The sequence below is a fragment of the Hetaerina americana genome, unplaced genomic scaffold (genome assembly GCF_022747635.1).
Source record: "Hetaerina americana unplaced genomic scaffold, ioHetAmer1.1.p SCAF_1, whole genome shotgun sequence".
Taxonomy (NCBI): Eukaryota; Metazoa; Arthropoda; class Insecta; order Odonata; family Calopterygidae; genus Hetaerina; species Hetaerina americana.
Window position 1 is genome coordinate 79,260,366 of NW_027286069.1, and position 19,410 is coordinate 79,279,775.

At 37.9% G+C, this 19,410-nt stretch overlaps 1 protein-coding gene across 1 annotated transcript; it reads left to right on the plus strand.

Annotated features, from left to right (window-relative positions):
• Positions 1–300: 300 nt before the first annotated feature.
• Positions 301–17,698, plus strand: LOC139686870 (aromatic-L-amino-acid decarboxylase-like). The gene is made up of 11 exons (XM_071583975.1): positions 301–396; positions 3,432–3,552; positions 4,883–4,996; positions 6,693–6,812; positions 7,428–7,557; positions 10,279–10,427; positions 13,929–14,040; positions 14,909–15,026; positions 15,292–15,382; positions 17,106–17,306; positions 17,429–17,698. Exons 1-11 carry the CDS (start codon positions 317–319, stop codon positions 17,696–17,698), a joined length of 1,506 nt encoding a protein of 501 aa, XP_071440076.1. The 5' UTR covers positions 301–316.
• The last annotated feature ends 1,712 nt before the right edge of the window (positions 17,699–19,410 follow it).

Below are 19,410 nucleotides of genomic sequence, written 5' to 3' on the forward strand. Positions count from 1 at the left end.
TGTCCTCGATCCGAACCCCTTCTTCCTCCACCACCTCTTCACCTTCACTGTCATCTCTCCTGTTCCCCATCCCCCGCGCCTCCCCTCATCCCCCACTTCCTAGCACGACACCCGCGACCTGTCACTCCCCTCTACTCGATACACATATCCGGCCCGCGATCTATATTTGAATGGCATTCCTCCGTCAGCACCCAGTCGGGCAAGATCACCAGCATCACCAGATCCCGTCGTTCCCCCAGAAGGACTCTGTCTGTCGCTCTCTATCTCGTTCTCACCCTCAACGAGCCGCCGACCACCTCATCGTCCCCGCCGCAGAATGAACGCCGAGGAGTTTCGCGAATTCGGCAAGGCGACCGTTGACTACATCGCCGACTACCTAGAGAACATCCGAGACAGGTGAGGAAGGTCGGGAGGACGAAGAGCCCCCATGGCTCCTCTGTCCTCGTCCGAGAAGAATACGTACCCTTAGGGGCCGACAAACCTGGTCCCTCGTGCTCCCCTCCTCCGCTCGTCTCGTCGCAAGGCGGTCTTCCGCCTCGTCCGCGTGGAGAGAGTTCCTACGCCGGGAAGGTTTCGTGCCCGTTGACCCCGGAACCAGGGTCAATGGATTTTCGAATTAGTGTGGAAAAGTTTACCCAAGGAGTGCTAGTATTCAATCCTTCAGCAAGTGTTGAAATTTTAATTCGTTTGGCGCAGTCTATAAAATGAATCTTCCTTTATTATCAATAAAATTTCTTCAGAAATTTCAGATGACAGAAACAACCTTTCTCTAGAAAATTATAATTATTGGTAGCAGTTTACTAGATTAGATTGAGTGTACTACCACCAAAATACTCCAGCGATATTATTGAGAGATACCCATATCTCAGCTAATTTATACGATCATATGTCAAGTTTTCACAACCTTTATTATGACGGAAACTCCTGGCCATGGAGTCAATCAAACCCTATGCTTTTGAGTAGGTTTCCAATGTTACCAGTTACGATACCCTCTCATTATCTCCTGAATCTACTTGACCTGATTTCTTTGGATTTCTTCCAATGACCTTCTCTACCTTACCTGTTGCTTCTTCGTTTATTAGAATCTTCATTAGCTGCATAAAACTCTGTAGCTTCATGAATACTTCAGAATTTTAAGCATTTTTTTCAGATTCTGCTCATCAGATATTGTCATCACAAAAATATTAGTGTGCTTCAAATGTGTTTAATTTTACATTTTTGTTGGAAAAGGGCTTTGTATGTAAAACTCAAAGATTTTTGATCCGGCCAGGAATCCCTTATAGAGATTGTGTGTGTCTGCAAGTGATGAAATTGTGGCATTATCACTTTATTCTATGAAAAAAATTGAAAAGTAGGAATCCATTTTGCTCCAATAATTTTTTTATTCAATATCATGCGCATTAAAGATATTGTAGATCAGTCAACAAAACTAGAGTGCTGAAGTATAGTTCAGTGAATCGATGATAAAATTGCCAAGAATGAGATTTTGGACTACTTTTCTGATTTAGATTGTATTTAGGTAGCCTTAATAATCTAAATCTTCCATCTATCTAATGGGATGTAAACGGTGTTGTGTCAACTATATGAATTTGTTCAGAGTAAAAAAGGTGTATTCTTTCTTGTATGCCACTTGTTGAAGTAGTGAATTAGAGGAGAGAGTGTGAGTGCAAAGCTAAGGTCTAGAATGATCACTTATGGCCCACATACCTCTGAAGCTGGTTCTCCTTTGTGCTCATGCCACCATTCTGCCCCTCATACACATTCTCAATATTAGTCACCTCAGAGGCTAGGGCCTCTTCTTAGGGTGTTGTCATCAGCATCAGCCTCATTCATTCACAAGTGAAACGCTTTCTCTCATGTGCTTCTTTGACCTCCACAACATTACATATACTCTCAGTCAAAGGTATTAAGCGGAAACCTCGTGTCACTGGAAGCTTCCAATTTCCTCAGTGTTAGATACCATTATGTTGTAAATATTGTGATACCCACAATTTTTTAGAGGCCTGTCTATATAGACATGAGTAATTTGCATTTGTTGCTTCTAATGATTTTGTACTGAGCCTGGACAGAATAACTTAGTGGAAAAAATTCAAGCTGCATGGTTTTTTGGGTATACATAGATATGTATAACATTATATCTGCCTTGTGATCATTTTTTTCTTTATTGCTGTCTTAAGAAGTTGACTTGAGCACTTTCTGGCATTTTCACAAAAAAGCACATCACTGTTGATAGATATGATTTCAGGTCGGCTTTTGATAATCTCTATTTATTATCTCACATCCCCCTTATATTGTGAAGCAAAAGCAAATATGCATACAAATAATTTTGACCTTTAGATAATGAAATAAACAGTTATTCCTATCAAGAGGAATTATTTCACTAAACATGTCATTGTCTTAAATATAAAAGATTGAAATAGTTTTGCAATTACTTCGCAAATGCAATCCCTGCAGGTTAATTTTTGCTGTTGATTTTGGCTGATGGTAGAGATATACCACAAACGCCTTTGACAAGTGCCTAAAGTTAATAGCATTAGACAGTCTAGTAATTTAATTTTTATCACTTTCGATCTTATATCAAGATTATATTATGGCATAAGTCTAAAATAAAAGTCAGACTTGTGGAACGTTATTTCAAAAACCAACACAATTAAGATCCAATAAAAATAACGTGAAGTTTAGTCAATATAAGAAATCATTACCTCATATAACCATCCAAACTACTTAACAATCAAACTAAGCACACCAAAAGGACAATCGCTGATGTCAACTGATTGTTGATGTGCGTAATAGATCACCTGTGCTCACACCTTGCTCGCAATTATTAATGACTTTACTTTCCATTTCTACTGTTATGTCTATTATTTTGTGGTTCTCTTTTTACGGATTGTTCTTCGCGGTCATTTTTAAAAATTTGCACAAAATTTTATTAAACTTTGCACCAAATAATCACCAATAAAAAGCCGAAACACAAGGTTGGAAAAATATGTGATCACTAGAGACACAAAAGAGCCAGTAGAACGAGTGCTAAACACCAATTGAAGTATCAGGTGTGCAATCATTTTGTGAATTGCTCTATCTTAGTCACTCGTTATTTGAAAATTCACTCGTTAAATGAGTCATTTTCTGGAGCAAAAGAGCTCGTAATACAAATTTTTCACTATGGGAGATGCTCGTCAAGCAAGGTTCCACTGTAGTCGACTCTTACCTGTGGTTATTAATGGAGATTGTAATCTATAACAATTTAAAACTTAAGGATGGCAACATAAATTGTCTTAGTCCCAATCAATAACAAACTACTCTGTTTATGATATTTTCCAACAAAAAATAAAATCTGAATGTATATTGTTCCTACATAAATTCTTGGATGGATTGGTATTTTTACTTGCTGGCTTACATATGTTGTATCTCTTCTGCTGCTATTGCAATAGGCAAGTGTTACCTTCAGTGGAGCCAGGATACATACGGGCTCTATTACCAGATGAGACACCAGAAGAACCTGAACAATGGCAGGATGTACTGAAAGATGTGGAGAGAGTAATTATGCCAGGGGTGAGAGCCTTTTTTTCTGAAACATAATATACGAGGGTCATCCGGAAAGTAGTACCCGTTCGTGAAATAAAGACACAAAAGTAAATATTAACAAACATAAAAAATTTTATTTGAAAGAGGATACTTTAAACTACTTCTCAACATAATCTCCAAGCAAATTAAGGCATTTGTCATAACGTGTGACAAGTTTCTGTATTCCTGCTGCATAGTCCTTCGCCGCCAGCTCATTGAGATACGCGAGGGACCCATCTTGCACAAATTTTTGCATAATGCAGATGGTGTTTAACAATTTCATGAACAATTGTTCGAGAAACATTGGGAAAATGCTCACAGATGTCATCAATTGTGACGCGCCGATCGTTCCTCACGAATTCGTCAACTGAGCTCACCAGTTGGTCTGTAATGACAGACGGTCTCCCCGAACGCTCATCGTCGTGTGTGTTCCCCCTCCCCATGTTGAAGTTGCGACACCACCGCCGAACAGACGACTCGTCCATTACATTGTCTCCATACACCTCCTTTAATTGGCGATGAATATCACATGGGCGAACGTTTCTTGCATTGAGGAATTTAATCACTGCCCTCACTTCACAACTGGCGGCGTTCTCAATTTTTTTAAACATTGTAAACAATCACAGAAACAACACAGGCAATGCTAGCGTCACGCAACTTGGCTCAGAGAAGGCAGACAAGCCACTGAAGCTATCTGACCTCGTCCAGCGGCTACTCGCGTCGTCAGCACTTCATGCGGCACGAACGGGTACTACTTTCCGGATGACCCTCGTAATTATAATAAATATTTTCAGTCCATTAGTCAATTTAAATATAGATTATTGTTAATCGTGGTATCATGGGCAAACATGAATAAAATAATGGACACTTGCAATTAAGCATAATGGCCTTTTTCAATTTAATTTCTTTAATCTTCAGCCGTTGAAGGAGGTAAATTTTTTGGCCATAGAAGTATTTCCTCAGCAAGTAGGTTTCCTGGTCTTTCTGAAAGATTGAATAATAGGAAATGTTTTTTTAATTTTAGTAGTAACTTATAAGAGATCTTGGATGCTACATTGTGGGGACTCTGTTATCATAATGTTAATTCATATTCCATTAGATGTATGTCATGTTTCCTTTGAGTATCTAAATTATCTTCATTGAAAACATTTGTTGCAAAAGCTGAAACATAAAGAAATCTTTTAATACATGCCATTATAGATTATGGCAAAATGGGAACAATTTGGTTGTCTTTCTAAAATAAGAATTTAAAATGAGTGAATCACTTATATTTTTTAAGTTTTATAATTCAATGAATTGATTAGTAAATTCTTTTCAGGTGACACATTGGCATTCACCCCAATTCCATGCATACTACCCAACAGCTAATTCTTACCCAGCCATTATAGGGGAGCTTTTAAGTGCTGGCATAGGATGTGTGGGCTTAAATTGGGTGAGTATCTTTCTCCTTTTATATAATGACTATTGAAAGCCATTTTAAATACATTCTAAATTGAGCAGGTTGCCAAGGGTATCTGATAATACTAATTTAATAGGTAGAACCTTCACCTCTAACCTTAAATTGAAATTTTAAAAGTAATTTTCTCCAGCTTCCCTTAAAGGCATGCAGGTTGATTATGGAGATATTTTCTCCCGAATTCTTGAGATGAGTCTCAAGAAATCAAATACATATATTGAGTTATTTCTATATAATGAAGTTTTTTTTAAATATTTAGATCTATAAGCAAATATTGCATGGAAATCTTTAAAGTTAATATTCTGTCAAATACTCATTTGGAACTTGTGTAGATGGCTTTCCAAATGCATTATTGATACAATGGCTTGACAGGATGTTGAAACGCACAGCTAAAATTCATTTTAAAGGTGCTAATTCAGAGAATATCTTCAATTTCATTCAATTTGTTGATTTCTTAAGTCAGGTAGGTGGCCATTTAAATAGATTCCTTGATTATGCTATGCATGTTAATTTTGAAAATATTCATAAAGGATGTTTGTTTATAAAATAACTCCTATATTACCCTAAAGTTTAAAAAACCATTTCTTAAACCTTCTCTCTCTATTTGCGCGTATTTTTATTGGCAAAAACTATTTTTTTCTTACTGGGCCTTATTGTCATTTTCAAATATGTAAGGGACTGGCGCCTAATGCATCCTTGTAATCGCTGCTTGGAAGTGGGTGATGATGGCAATTAAACATTGCCACATGTACTGTATTTTGGATGCACGTGGTGGTAGAGACTGTTAATGTATTTGGTAATATTCCAGGGAAAGCTCATGAGGAATCAAGCCAGTGGTTCATATGATGAGTCACTTGCACATGTATGCTATAGTCATGAAATAATAGGAAGGGTCACCCTTTGGTTGCTGTTATTTTCTTGGTAGGGGCATATCTTAGTAATTAGCATAGACCCTATAGAGTACCAAGTTGTCCAGAAAATTGCCAAAATAATTCCAAGTGGATATTTAAAAAACTAAAGTATCAATTTTTCCTGTGAAACAGTTATTATAAAAAATATCATCATCATATTCCTTGCGACAACCTGGTTGATTTGATAACAAATAGCAAACAAATTTGCTGTCTGTCCCCAATTTGCCTTAAAAAATTTTTTGATGTTCATTGGTAAGCTCTTGAAGATATATGCTTGTGAGGAGAGGATGAAATGGATAATCATAGTCAAGGTGACAGATGAATAAGAAGATGGAAAGGTAACAGAAAAACAAGGAAGAGAGTAACTGAAAGAAAAGGGGAGGAAACAAGAGATGAGAAGGTGTAGGGAGAACATTAAACAGGAAAAGGATGAAACTGAAAAAAACACCTGGTAAAATCAAGGAAATGAAAACAACAAAAGTTTGACAACATAGCATGTAGACCTACAAAATGAGCACAATAGAGGTTTTGGAGCAAAAAATTTTTGAGAGGCTAGACACCCTTCCTACTAAGTTCTAATTGGTCCATGCAAAGTCGTATACTGAGCTTTCCATTCCCAAAGTAACCTGGGTTAGTCCCTCTGTCCCAAAGATATGTGAAAACGATAAGCATATGTTGTTATTTTATTTCAGAAGCTATTAATCATTGCATCTCATTAGTACATGATATGTGACTTATTTTCATCCTGATTTACTCAATAGATGGCTAGTCCAGCTTGCACTGAGCTGGAAGTTGCCATGATGGATTGGCTTGGCAAATTACTGGACTTACCCAAGGAATTCCTAAATTGCTCAGATGGCCCTGGAGGAGGTGTGATTCAAGTAAGGGCATTACTATCTTGCTTTATCTTGTGTAATTATGAATAACACTAACAGGAAGTTTTTTTGCATTGAAATATTTTTGGATTGTTACAGGATCAACTTTTTTAGGGATTCAGTTCAATAGCAGTACTCAATATTAGAATTTAAATATTTCATAATTTTGAGGAAGTTAAGAAGCAGCGTTTTTATGTCAAATTATGAAAATGATGTAAAATTAAGATAACTGTTAGGTAAATGAGTTATGTTTGTTATATGCTTAATTGGCATGTCCATGGCTTAATTGTAAAAATATCATCCTAGACCTTGGTGGGATGCCATTATAAATTATTGCCATAATCATTTTTTCTTGGAGATTCCCTCAATCATCCCAAATTATGAATTCTTTGTCATATACGACAAGTTTGTAAAAATCCTCAATCGCCAATTATATTGACCTAATTTTCCTAGTTTTGTTATAAACGGTAATCAATTGCTGGTTCTTGCATTACTTTATCATGTATACTATTCATGTATGTCCAATCGCTTCCTAAGAATGTGTATCAAGATTGAATCAAGAGTTGCAGATGAAGTAAAGACAAAGGCTGTTTATAATTGCTAATTGTCTTTGCATTACAGGGTTCTGCAAGTGAGTCCACCTTACTCGCACTTCTGGCAGCAAAAGACAGAACAGTGAGAAGGATCAAAAAGGAAAGACCAGACTGGGACGAGGGGATGATAAAAGCGAAGTTGGTTGCCTACTCATCAGGTGACTTTGAATTTTATTATTGACCTGGCTGGGTTGGTTGTTTCAAGTGGTAGTATATATTTACCAGAGGCAATGCAGCTCTTATTCCTTTTTCTAGGTCAATATTGTTTCCAGTTCTTGCTAATGACATGGAATTTCAATCAATTTTACCTGCCATTTCATTATAACGTCTCAACATTCTATTAGTGGCACTGAAGTAGGAGGAAATAATTCTGCAAAATATCTTCACTGAATAACTTACTTTCTCAAGTGTTAACTTTTGGCACACTGAAACATAATGACTCAAGGAGATCAGGGTAGTCCGCAAGATTATTACTAGCTTATGTAAGAATGTTAAGTCAATAATGTCTCTCCGATGGAGTAAGGTAGTTATGTTTGTTAATTGCATAGCATCATCATATGGTACATCATAAGAAAAATTCTCAACTTTTCTGTATACTAATTTGGAGAATTTGTGTTGAACTCTCTCTGTAGAGTTTGTCATTAATAGCCAAGAGATTTGTCTCAGTCAGCAGACATGTTCTTAAGCCATGCGTAAAGGCACTAAGGTACTTTCTATTAGAGGAGGTAATTTACATCCCACTAAATTTTCAAGAATGTTGGTGAGGCATAACTGAATAGTAATTGGTGATAGTTCATAATATTAAATATTTTCATAATTATGAACAGAAACAATATAACAGGGTTTCAGACATTCAGGAAATAATGGATAGGCTTAGGAAATTCTACAGTTTTTCATAAGACAGGTAGGAACTTCATATGGGACACAGCTTTTGTGTGTATCTATGATAATTATCGTATTAATAATTTCATGAACAGGGACAGTTATTTTGTGGAAATCAAAGGTACCTGTGGATTCTATTTTAGGAATTGCAACATTTTGTGATGCATCTACTGATGGGAAAAGATGAGAAAGTTCTCTGAATTCAATATCAATTATTTTTAGTCATATAACAAAATGCAGTGTTAGTGAAACTTGCGAGAAATGTGCAAGAGATATTCATGAAGAAGCTTGGTCAATATAGCACCTCCTCAATGGAAGAGTAGTAAATTCTTTATATCACAGGAAATGGCTGGAAAAACATTTGGACTAAGCCCTTCATTTCTCAACTGAGGCCCTCAACTTCTTATTAGGTCCTATTCTGTTGCCTGACACTGTTCAAGAGCTATGTGGATAAGGCAGTTACTGATTTGAGATAATGCCATTGGAAGTTACCTAAGTGAAATCACAGCATCCACTGTACACATCAGATATTAATACTTGTGATTTAGACCTTTTTCTGAAACTTAGGAAACTTAAAACTAAATATGTCCCCAGTCCAGAACTGGAGAAAATATTCCAATATCTATGTTGCAAGTAATATCAGATAAGTAAAGAAGCTATATTGATACTGGTATCAAAAATCTTCCTGAGATGTGGCGACCATTTTTCTGAAGCAAGATAATTAAAAAGATAGTAAAGATTCACCATTGGAGAATACATTTTTTCATACATTTTTTATTTTAGAGTGGCCTCTAATTTTTTAATGAATATTCACAGAGCATTTATGCACTCTAATCTAAGAGCCTAGGGTTTGCATTTGTGGTATAAAATTTGAAATTAATATTATTTCAGTTCCTTTTCTTGGCTTTCCAAACTGCTATACCATCTTTTTGTAGTGCATTATCCAGCTGATGTTTCGACAGGAAAGAGATCATAGAACAGTTCTATTTCAACTCCACATTATAAGCAATATTGATTTTTTTTAAATATCCCCTTCACATTGGGGCCAGATTTTGGCAAAGAAACTATGCTGTTTCTCTCATCCAAGTTAGTGGACATTCAGAACATTTTATCTGTCTCTTTCACCCAAATTAGAAGCTCACTGATTCTGATAAAATAACATGTGTATTAAACAGCTTTTCCAGGTGCTAATCTCTTCTAGCTAAATCAATCGAACAGCGTAGATATTTATATCTAGACTCATTATTCAAATCCATCCATATAAGACTAATCACAGTGCTCTGGACAGACTGAAATATTGTCCTGGACTGTCCCACAGAGAACAGATCATCCACTAAAAGCACATTTCCCTGGAAATTACCTACAGGCAGACTGAGAAACATAATTATAATCTCAAATTAAAAGTCTAGATTGACCCCTGTATTGACCTTGAGCTCTTTCAATGCAATTAGAGAGGTGCATGGGAATCCCACATCAAACAATCTTCCTTTATGAATCATTTTTAGAAAGTGATGCTGGCTAAGTAAACCACTCATAGTAACAATAAAGAATGAAGATTTTTCTTCAGGGGTAGTAATCCATTATGCCAATTGACCTCTTATCATTAACTTCCTACATCTGATGAGTGGTAGTAGAGGAATTAATTCTATCAAACTGAAACAATATGCAGCATAGACTACGTCGCATGTGACATTACTGATTAAAATTCATATAAACTGGCCATTATGCTAGTAAGAAATTATGTGTGTTAGAGGAATTTATTTGGCAGATTTATGAAAACACCTGTGTCATAGACTAAATGTTATATTATAATTTCAGGAAGGCAAAATAATTGTTAACATAAGTATGTCACTGCACTGGTTTGGTTTATTCATAAAAAATAAAATGGGATATATGAGGTAGATGCCCTTGATGACAATAACTAATGTGAATATTTTTCAACAGATTATTGCATTGCATTTTACCATGTTGGTAACTGTAAATTTTCTCAAAAACAGATCAATCCAACTCTTCCGTGGAAAAAGCTGGAATTTTAGGATCAATGACTATGCGGCTTCTACCTGCTGATGAGAAGTGTTCATTCCGTGGCTCAACCCTCAGAGAAGCTATGGAGAAAGACAAAAAACAAGGGCTTATTCCTTGCTGTGTGAGTGACACTCATATATATCATTCATAGATCAGAATTAATCTAATCAGTACACATTTATATGAAAATACTGTTTTATTCAATGGCTGTTTTCTGTCTTAAATGTGTATAGAAGTTATAAAACTCTTTAATGACAGCCTTAATGATGTGCTAAAATTCAATAATGGCTGTACAATTTGAAGAGACTATATATTTTTGAAGCAAGTATGTTTGTGAAATATTGCCATTGCTTAATCTGTATTGGATTTTTTCATTAATAATCTATATTTATGCTGGGTAGAGAGAAGGAACAAAAATATATCTTGATTATTATATATGTAACAGCATTAAAACAATTCATAATGTAAGCATACATAGCTACCAGATAGACCCTGCTTTCTGTATCATATGTGTACCAAGACAGACTGAGTCACTGGCTCACCCATAAAGGGAAAATAAAACCAAATTATAGATATCAGCCTTTTTCTGCATTAACTCTGAAAGCTGAATTTTTGCGTGAAACCATAGTTACAGATATCTACAATATCTATGATATGATAATGTTATTGGCAGGTACAAGTAAGGGATCATACTCTTTTAGCTGCATACACTTTTGACCATAAAAATTCAGCTAGTATACTACTGACTAGAGCGATCACATTAAATAGATGCACTAACCACAAGCCCAAAATCAGTTAAAACTTATAGGCTAGATATCATTGCAGTGTCCCATGATCAACAAATATTACATTATGCTGTAAATACCTAATCAATGCAATCAGTGGATTTGTGATTAATATGCAATGTATGATGTCTGCAACCATTTTCACATTTTGAAGTGAAATTAATTTGTGCCAACTTCAATCATAATATATACCATTATTGCTAATATGAAAATAATACTACTCTACAGACAGTAGGAGTGGTGCAAACCAGTTCCATTAAAATACACAAAATCCAATGAATGTTGAAATTAAGGGCCCCAAGGATTTCTTTGGTTTAGACTGTACAGATAGCACAATCCATTGAATGCAACAAAGCATAACCACAAAACAACTCCATATCCACACTGAAGGAGGTATCGTGGTGGAAATAATGACACCTCCTAACAATTAACAAAGTTTATTGTGCTCAGAAAATTAAAACCTTGATGAGGCGATTGAACAGTAATTATTCAGTAAATATTCGGCCGTGCGGTGGCGAAGCCAGGAGAGAATCCTTCACCAGGAAGCAGCGTCCTTGGGTTGACCACGGTGGCGGCGCGCGTGACGGTCCAGAGCCAGTCAGAGAGAGAGTGAGACTGAGAGTGGCTCTGGCGGCGTGGTTGCGCCCTGGCGGCGGACCCTGGTGGCGAACGCCGGAAGCCAAAACACTTGCCGGCAAAGGCGCGTTCGCAATGGCGCTCAATGATGATTCAAGGGTTGAGCCGCCACACCACCCCCTTGGTTGTTTTATAGTCCCTGGTGATTAGTAGACATTGGAAAAATTGTGGAAACAGGAGGTGATAACGGGTGCGCGGGCAAGGAAGGAGGGTGTAGGGGTGGTGGAAGCATGACAGGTTAGGTAATGAAGTCAAGACAACGAAAGAAAAAGAGAAAAAAAAGAGAAAATTATAGTTGAAATTCTTCAAGATGCGACGGAAAGTGCACGCGTCTCCCAGATCGGGTTGTCCGTTCGCTGCGCTGTGTGCGCAGTGCAGCACCTGGGGGCTGAGGGTCTGGCGGTGCAGGCAGCGCAGCTGGGCGTGATGTGAAGGCGGCAGGCCGTCTTTCGTCCGGTTCTGCTGCCTCCAGCTGTGGCGCGGTGTGGTGAAGCGGTAGAGCTGCCTGGTGGTTATAAATTGGTAGGTTGGATACCGTAAAGGCAGGTTTGAGTCTGTCGAGAGAAATGAACACATCACGGTTTGGTAAGCGGACTTGTACGCCTTATCATTCCGTTCTAAAACTTTAACCGGCCCGTCATACGGCAGCTGAAGAGAACCCCGCGGGGGGCCGTGCCGGACGAAGACGTGGGACGCCGTTGGCAAGTCTTTGAAGATGAAGACCTGACGGGAACCGTGGTGGGCAGCGGGGCGAGGGCTCAACTCCCGGAAATGCTCGCGCAACTGGGACATGAAGGCGGTGTCAGCTGGCTGCGATGGAGAGGTTGGTGAGAGGAATTCTCCGGGAAGGCGGAGAGGCTCCCCATACACTAACTCTGCAGTGGAGGCATCTAGGTCTTCCTTCCAGGAGGCGCGGAATCCCAGGAGGATGGCAGGAAGTACGTCCACCCACTGAGAGGTCCCATGGCAACGAAGAGGCGGCTTGCTGTAGGGCTAAGGTCGGCGGCCGCGTCTACCGAGCGCCCGCGGTGGGTATCGTGGTACCTGGAATGAGCACGGCTGGGTGCAGTGCCGCGCGTCGGCACCAAACTTCCGGTGACACCAGCAGCGTTGTGGTGTCGTACGGCGCCCTGATGGTCCGTCTTCAGAGCCGCGAGATTGGCTGCGGGAACGGGAATGGCCTCGGAAACGGGAGCGTTCCTCTCGAGGGTGCCGCGCCACCGAAAGAGCCGCAACTTGCCGGGTGAGGTCGTCCATTCGGCTCAGGAGGGAGGCCAACATGCCCGAGCATCCACCGGAACAAGATGGCGGGTCGGAACTCACCTCGCTTACCTGAGCGTGGGTAGGGGCGGGCACTCGTTCCCGGGGTATCACCTCACTAATTCTGTCGGCGAGGGAAGCCACGGCGTCTAGGTCGACGCCATCTTGAGCTGCTAAGATGGCGTGGAGAGGCGTGGGTAGCCGGGTGAGCCACAGCGACCGCATGAACTCGTCAGGCATCGACGAGCCTGCCAAGTCCTTGAGATGGCGGAGAAACTGGGATGGCTTCCTGTCGCCCATCTCCTCTCGCTCAAGGAGTCGCCTGATCACATAGCGAGGCATATGTACAGATATTCGGGATCGACCGTAACGGCGTGGTCAGTGCACGGCTAAGCACGTGGGGAGAAATGAATCACGTCGGGGTCACCACTATTGAAGGAGGTATCGTGGTGGAAATAATGACACCTCCTAACAATTAACAAAGTTTATTGTGCTCAGAAAATTAAAACCTTGATGAGGCGATTGAACAGTAATTATTCAGTAAATATTCGGCCGTGCGGTGGCGAAGCCAGGAGAGAATCCTTCACCAGGAAGCAGCGTCCTTGGGTTGACCACGGTGGCGGCGCGCGTGACGGTCCAGAGCCAGTCAGAGAGAGAGTGAGACTGAGAGTGGCTCTGGCGGCGTGGTTGCGCCCTGGCGGCGGACCCTGGTGGCGAACGCCGGAAGCCAAAACACTTGCCGGCAAAGGCGCGTTCGCAATGGCGCTCAATGATAATTCAAGGGTTGAGCCGCCACACACACCATAGTTGGAATTTAAGCCTGTTTCATTAGGGTCAAGTAGTAAGACAGTTACCCACTTCATTTAAGGATTTATTTTCAGAATTTTCACTCATTTTATACTATAGCAGAACAAAAACTGAAGAAGGGCTATTTTTTACAGGTAATTGCAACACTGGGGACTACAGGAACCTGTGCTTTCGATCATCTCGTTGAGCTTGGACCTATTTGCATTCAAAATAATGTCTGGCTGCATGTGGATGCTGCATATGCTGGTAGGATTCTTAACAATTTTATTTACCTAGTTTAATTACTTCATTCAGGATATTAAGCATATTTTAGGGTAGCTTTCAAATTGATTCCAAATTGAGAAAACTCAAATTTTATAATAATTGATTTGAAATTACCACAAATAAAAGGGAAATAAAGGCATCAAATGCCTGCTCCATGGCCATTCATACAGGTCACTCCCACCTCACTTATGATCACTTATCGCGGCAGTTGTTCGACCGGTGAGTCCTGAAGATTCTTGTAAAAAGTTATTATTGTACAATATGCCATTGTTCTTAACATTATTATAATTTTTTATGTGACTGCTTGATGACCCCAGGAACTAAGCACAGCTACTCTCTCAGAGGTATGGTAGCTTGAAGGGTAGAACATTTGGCAAGCAATCAGGGGATTCAAGGTTTTTCACTTCCCGGGAGATTCCTTTGTGCAACCCCAAGAAAGCATCCTATTGGTGCAATTTTCTGTTTAATTCAACTTAATAGAAACCAGCAGTGGTATAGTGTTGGGATGGGCATCCATACATGTCATATTACTTACAGTTTAGTTCGGGGTGATAGAACCCCACCTCCCAGTCACTAGTCCCTCACCTGTCAAAACAAGTCATCAGGTTGATTACTGTGGATAAATGGGCTGGTTGTTGATGTATTTTGTGCTATCGAAGTGTTTTTTTGATAATGTAACATAATTATACTGTTTTTTTATATTGAATGTTACCACTGACATGAATGTCTTAAATGTCTTGTGATTGTGGGGCACAGATATGTAATGTGTCCCACAATCATTTGACAAATAATCTTTCTACATTTTTACTATAATACACATTATAATTACTAATGATAATTTAACTTAAAGGTGCAGCATTTATTTGTCCTGAATTCCGTCATCACATGGCTGGTGTGGAATATGCTGATTCTTTCACTTTCAACCCCCACAAGTGGCTCCTTGTCAACTCTGACTGTTCTGCAATGTGGTATGTGTCATTAAAAAGTTTTGACAAATACTGCTACACATGCTAGTTGATTGTGTTAACCAAAACATATTCAATTACATGCAATCAACAGTAACCAGAACCCCATAGAAATCCCTGACTTCAGATACAATTGATTTAAGATATTTTTTAACCTATGACTTATTTGAATACTATTAGTTTAATTAGTTATTATGTTCATGAATTTAAGTTTTGTTTTCCTTTGTTTTATCTTAATTTTAAACAAATCTACCAACCTCTTTCTTAGGGTGAAAAATTCGAATGACTTTGTGAATGCTTTCAAGGTGGATCGCATTTACTTAGCTCATCAGAAACAAGGACTAGCACCTGACTTTCGTGTAAGTATTAAATACTTATGTGTTTCCTCATAAATAGCCATTATAAAAATACGAATGATACCCTGAAAGAGAATCCAACATTATGGAAATTCCCTGGGCCACCCTTGGAATTAAGTCACATGATCCATGATTGTGAGCTGTTCTATCGGCAAAAATTGCGTTATCTTTAGTAGCAGAGATGAAAAGCAGACTATAAATCCAAAATCACTCCTTAGAATGCAAATTATAGCTGTAAAAAACCATAACAACACACATCAAGTTAATTTCAATTTTGTCAGTACATGGTTCATGCGGATAGTTACAACCAAACAGTATTAGTGGTGTGTGCTAGTTCAGTTCTCATTATTGTCCTAATATTATTCAAGAAAGAGTGGGAAAACGATTGAGATTTTAACTGAATGGTTTTGAAACTATAGGTTTCTATAATGTTTTGATAATTGGTTTCATCAGTTCAAATAAAAGAATAAATACTGAAAAATGATTTCACAGTTACCTTTCTTGATACTTTTCTTGTCTAACTGGCTGTGGTGGAAGTAATAAGAGATGACAATAGCTGTTAGCTATCTATCATTCCTAGCTAACATATTTATTCCTGGGAATCAACATATTTTCCTAATTTCCAAGCCAATTTAGTTACTTGGAAATTAGATGGTCTGGCTTCATTTACTAACTCTGAAATTACTAAAAGTAGTTATCAGAAAAACTAGTAATTAGTATTTAATAATGATTTTACTCAAGTTTTCACTCTGCAACTCATGTAATACTAATTGCATTTGTATTTTCATTTGCTAAAATTGAAATTCAATTCCATAGCATTTGATTCCTTCATAGGGGCTACATGCCACTTAGTCTGGAAGATAAAAGAAACTTGCAGCTCCATCTCCAGCACATGGTCTCATTTCATGTCAGTTTAATAAGGCAACTTTGATTAAAATCTACTGATAGTTATTGAGTTTTTCACCCACTATTAACTTTCAGAAATTGCTACAATTAAGATTCAGTTGTGAAATAGTTATACGAAGTTTATTTAAAGGAATGGAAGTACAACGAAATGCATTTACCCTGCAACTGACCTTTTGGGCATCAAAAATAAACAAAAGGATACTAAAAATGCTTAACAAGCTAATTGACATAAGTACTAAAAAATAAAAAAAAACACTATGACACTTAACACTATTTCCAAAAATAGTATGGCACAAAGCCATACCAATTTTGGACATGTGAATTTTCAAGCAAAGCAATCTACATAATGTGATTCACATTGATTTTTTCCTTTACCATTTCATACTGAATGCCTACGCTCAGATTCAGGCAGCATCATTCTGTTAAGGCCAGATTTATCCAGGAAATCCTGAGGGCCAAGAGATGAGAATCTAGTCCACTGGCCCTGAATATGCGATTTCAATCATCCCATAAATCTTAATATGAATAATAAAATGAATTGAGCCCTATATTTCCATTTATCATATTCTGTTAAAGCTTAGTTACACTTGAGATAAATCCTAGAAAGTTTTATATAAATCTATAACTAATGATGTTAACTGAAGTGCACACCATGTGCATGTATGTATTTGAATCATGCATCTGGGAAAATACCAGTGTCCCTCAATTTTTTTCGATGGAGTAGAAAATCTTATGCATAGACTATTCTGCAAAGCTTAAAATTACAATGAAGGGGACATGAAATGAATTTTTCACATGTTCAATGGTTTTGTTCTTTCAGAATTGGCAGATATCATTAGGTCGTAGGTTCCGATCACTTAAGCTGTGGTTTGTGCTGAGACTGTATGGAGCTAGTGGCCTAAGAAAACACATCCGTAAGCAGGTTGCACTAGCTCAAACATTTGAGAAGCTGGTTGTTGCTGATCCAAGGTTTGAATTGGTTCTCAATTCCTGTATGGGACTGGTTTGCTTCAGAGTCAAGGTAAATATATGGCGGTAAACTTCATTTAAAATAATCAATGTCCTTAGAGAAATATGTGATTGATATCAGGAGTGTTTTATTTTGTTGCAGCTATTAACTCTGTTAATCATGTATTCTCCTAGGGTCCAGATTCAATCACCAAAAAACTCCATGAAGCTCTCTCACAGAGTCATAGAATCTATGCATCAGCAGCCACATATGATGGAAGTTGCATGATTCGTTTTGCTGTATGCAGCCGGTTTACTGAAGAGAAAGATATTCTCTATTCATGGAAGGAAATATGTGATCAAACAGAGCGCTTGATTTCATTAGAACAAAATGGACATGGAGAGATTCTTTTTCAAAAGAAATGTATTGGAAGAATGCTCAGAATCCAACAATCATATAATTAAAATGAACAACACAAGTTTCTTCAACTGTACACTAAAATATGTGGATCAAATACTTTGTAGATAATTAGTTTTCTTGGTGAACTTGTTTCTTAGTGCCTAAGGCAAACTCAATATCTTTGTACAGATGACAATTTAACTTTAGAGCAATGAAAATCTATGTGAAGACAATCAATTCATGAGAGAACAAATTAAAAGAAATTTTAAAATTTCAAGAAAAGATAAATTAATGATTGTAAATAGAGTTTTGTATAAATGGATGTTATATATTTTCTTGTTAAAGGTATTTGCCATAATGCATTTTTTATGATACCATGTTTAATAATAAATATGTATATCATAACTGCACAACACATCTAAGTTCCTATCAGAATTTAAACCCTGATTTCAAACATTTGCACCTTTATTCTTTTGACTGAGTAGGGGAAAGTATTTTGTCTGTGATTGCTTGGCCTGTTCTAGAGGATTGATGGAGCAAACAAATACAGACGCTTACTAGCTCATATTCCCCAAAACTACTATCAATCTGTAGACTTGAAGCTATTGACTGCAATGCCAGTTAAGCCATTATCCAGTCATTTGGATTAAGGATGGTGCAGCCTGAAAAACTTGGTATCATTAGGACATTGCCTTGTAAACCTTTGTTACAAGTTGAGCAGTTAAATAATCATAGAGCATCATGTATACGGAGTATTGCCCTTATGGAATAGGAGAGGTTGAATTATCCATTACAAAATATCTCTAAATGTAAATATCTGAGTGGTAAATTCAGCCATTTCAAAATATTGTATATCGTCCTCCCATAAATTATATGGAGTTCTTTATTGTCCATTCAGAAAATATCTCTCCAGTGAAATTAATATCTCTAGAGCTTGGCTCTTTTCTTCCATTCCATGCCAAGGAACTTAACCAGTTGCCACCAGGGATAGAAGAAGGGGAATGTTCCATTCTTGGAAACAATTTACATGCATTATTACTGCAAAAAAGCTTGTTAACTGACAATAGGTTTCAGAAAGAACATTGTTCAATGCCTGTTACCATGCCAGTTATCTGTTAATCCATTTGTACCACTTTACTCATGTTTACTTTCATACAAAATCCTGAGTATGGGGACTTTGAAGGTGCTTTGGCTGCACTACACTTGTTTCTATTTGTTTCTCACTTGTTGATTACCCTTTTTGATGCTTAAGGACCTAAGTACTTCCCAAATATAATCAAATCAATCAGTGATGGAAGGGTAATGTCATATACACTTATATCTTCTACAAAATATCATGTGAGCTTCAGTTAAAAAAAATGATCCTAATTTTCTCTGATTTTGAAGATACATAAGGACAACTGATTTCATACATATTATCCTAATCCATATATTGCTGCATCTCCCCTTCGGTATTTAGCCACCCCTTCATCCTGATACAGAAATTGGCTGCATAACACAATTAACTTAATAATTGATGTTTCTGTGATGGAGTTAGATCTTTATAGCAAGACCCCTTTAACTTGAGCCTATTTTATCGGGACTTATATATGATTAGGTGCCCAAAATAAGTTCCACTCTCTTTGGTGCTGAGAAAGGGAAAAGCATAATACCCTGGCTGAAGATATGGAGACTGCTTCTGAGAAATTCAAATAGAAACTTATAATCAATTATATAATTCTAGAAACTGCCATCAGAAAATTTGTTTCCAAACCTACAAGGGCTAATATCTTCTTCT

Bases quoted from the DNA above. Each gene is read 5' to 3' on its own strand.
- LOC139686870 (XM_071583975.1), top strand. From the start codon at position 317: ATGAACGCCGAGGAGTTTCGCGAATTCGGCAAGGCGACCGTTGACTAC. The intron at 4,997-6,692 runs GTGAGTATCTTT...TTTACTCAATAG, and splicing joins GATGTGTGGGCTTAAATTGG to ATGGCTAGTCCAGCTTGCAC. The intron at 15,027-15,291 runs GTATGTGTCATT...CCTCTTTCTTAG, and splicing joins TCTGACTGTTCTGCAATGTG to GGTGAAAAATTCGAATGACT.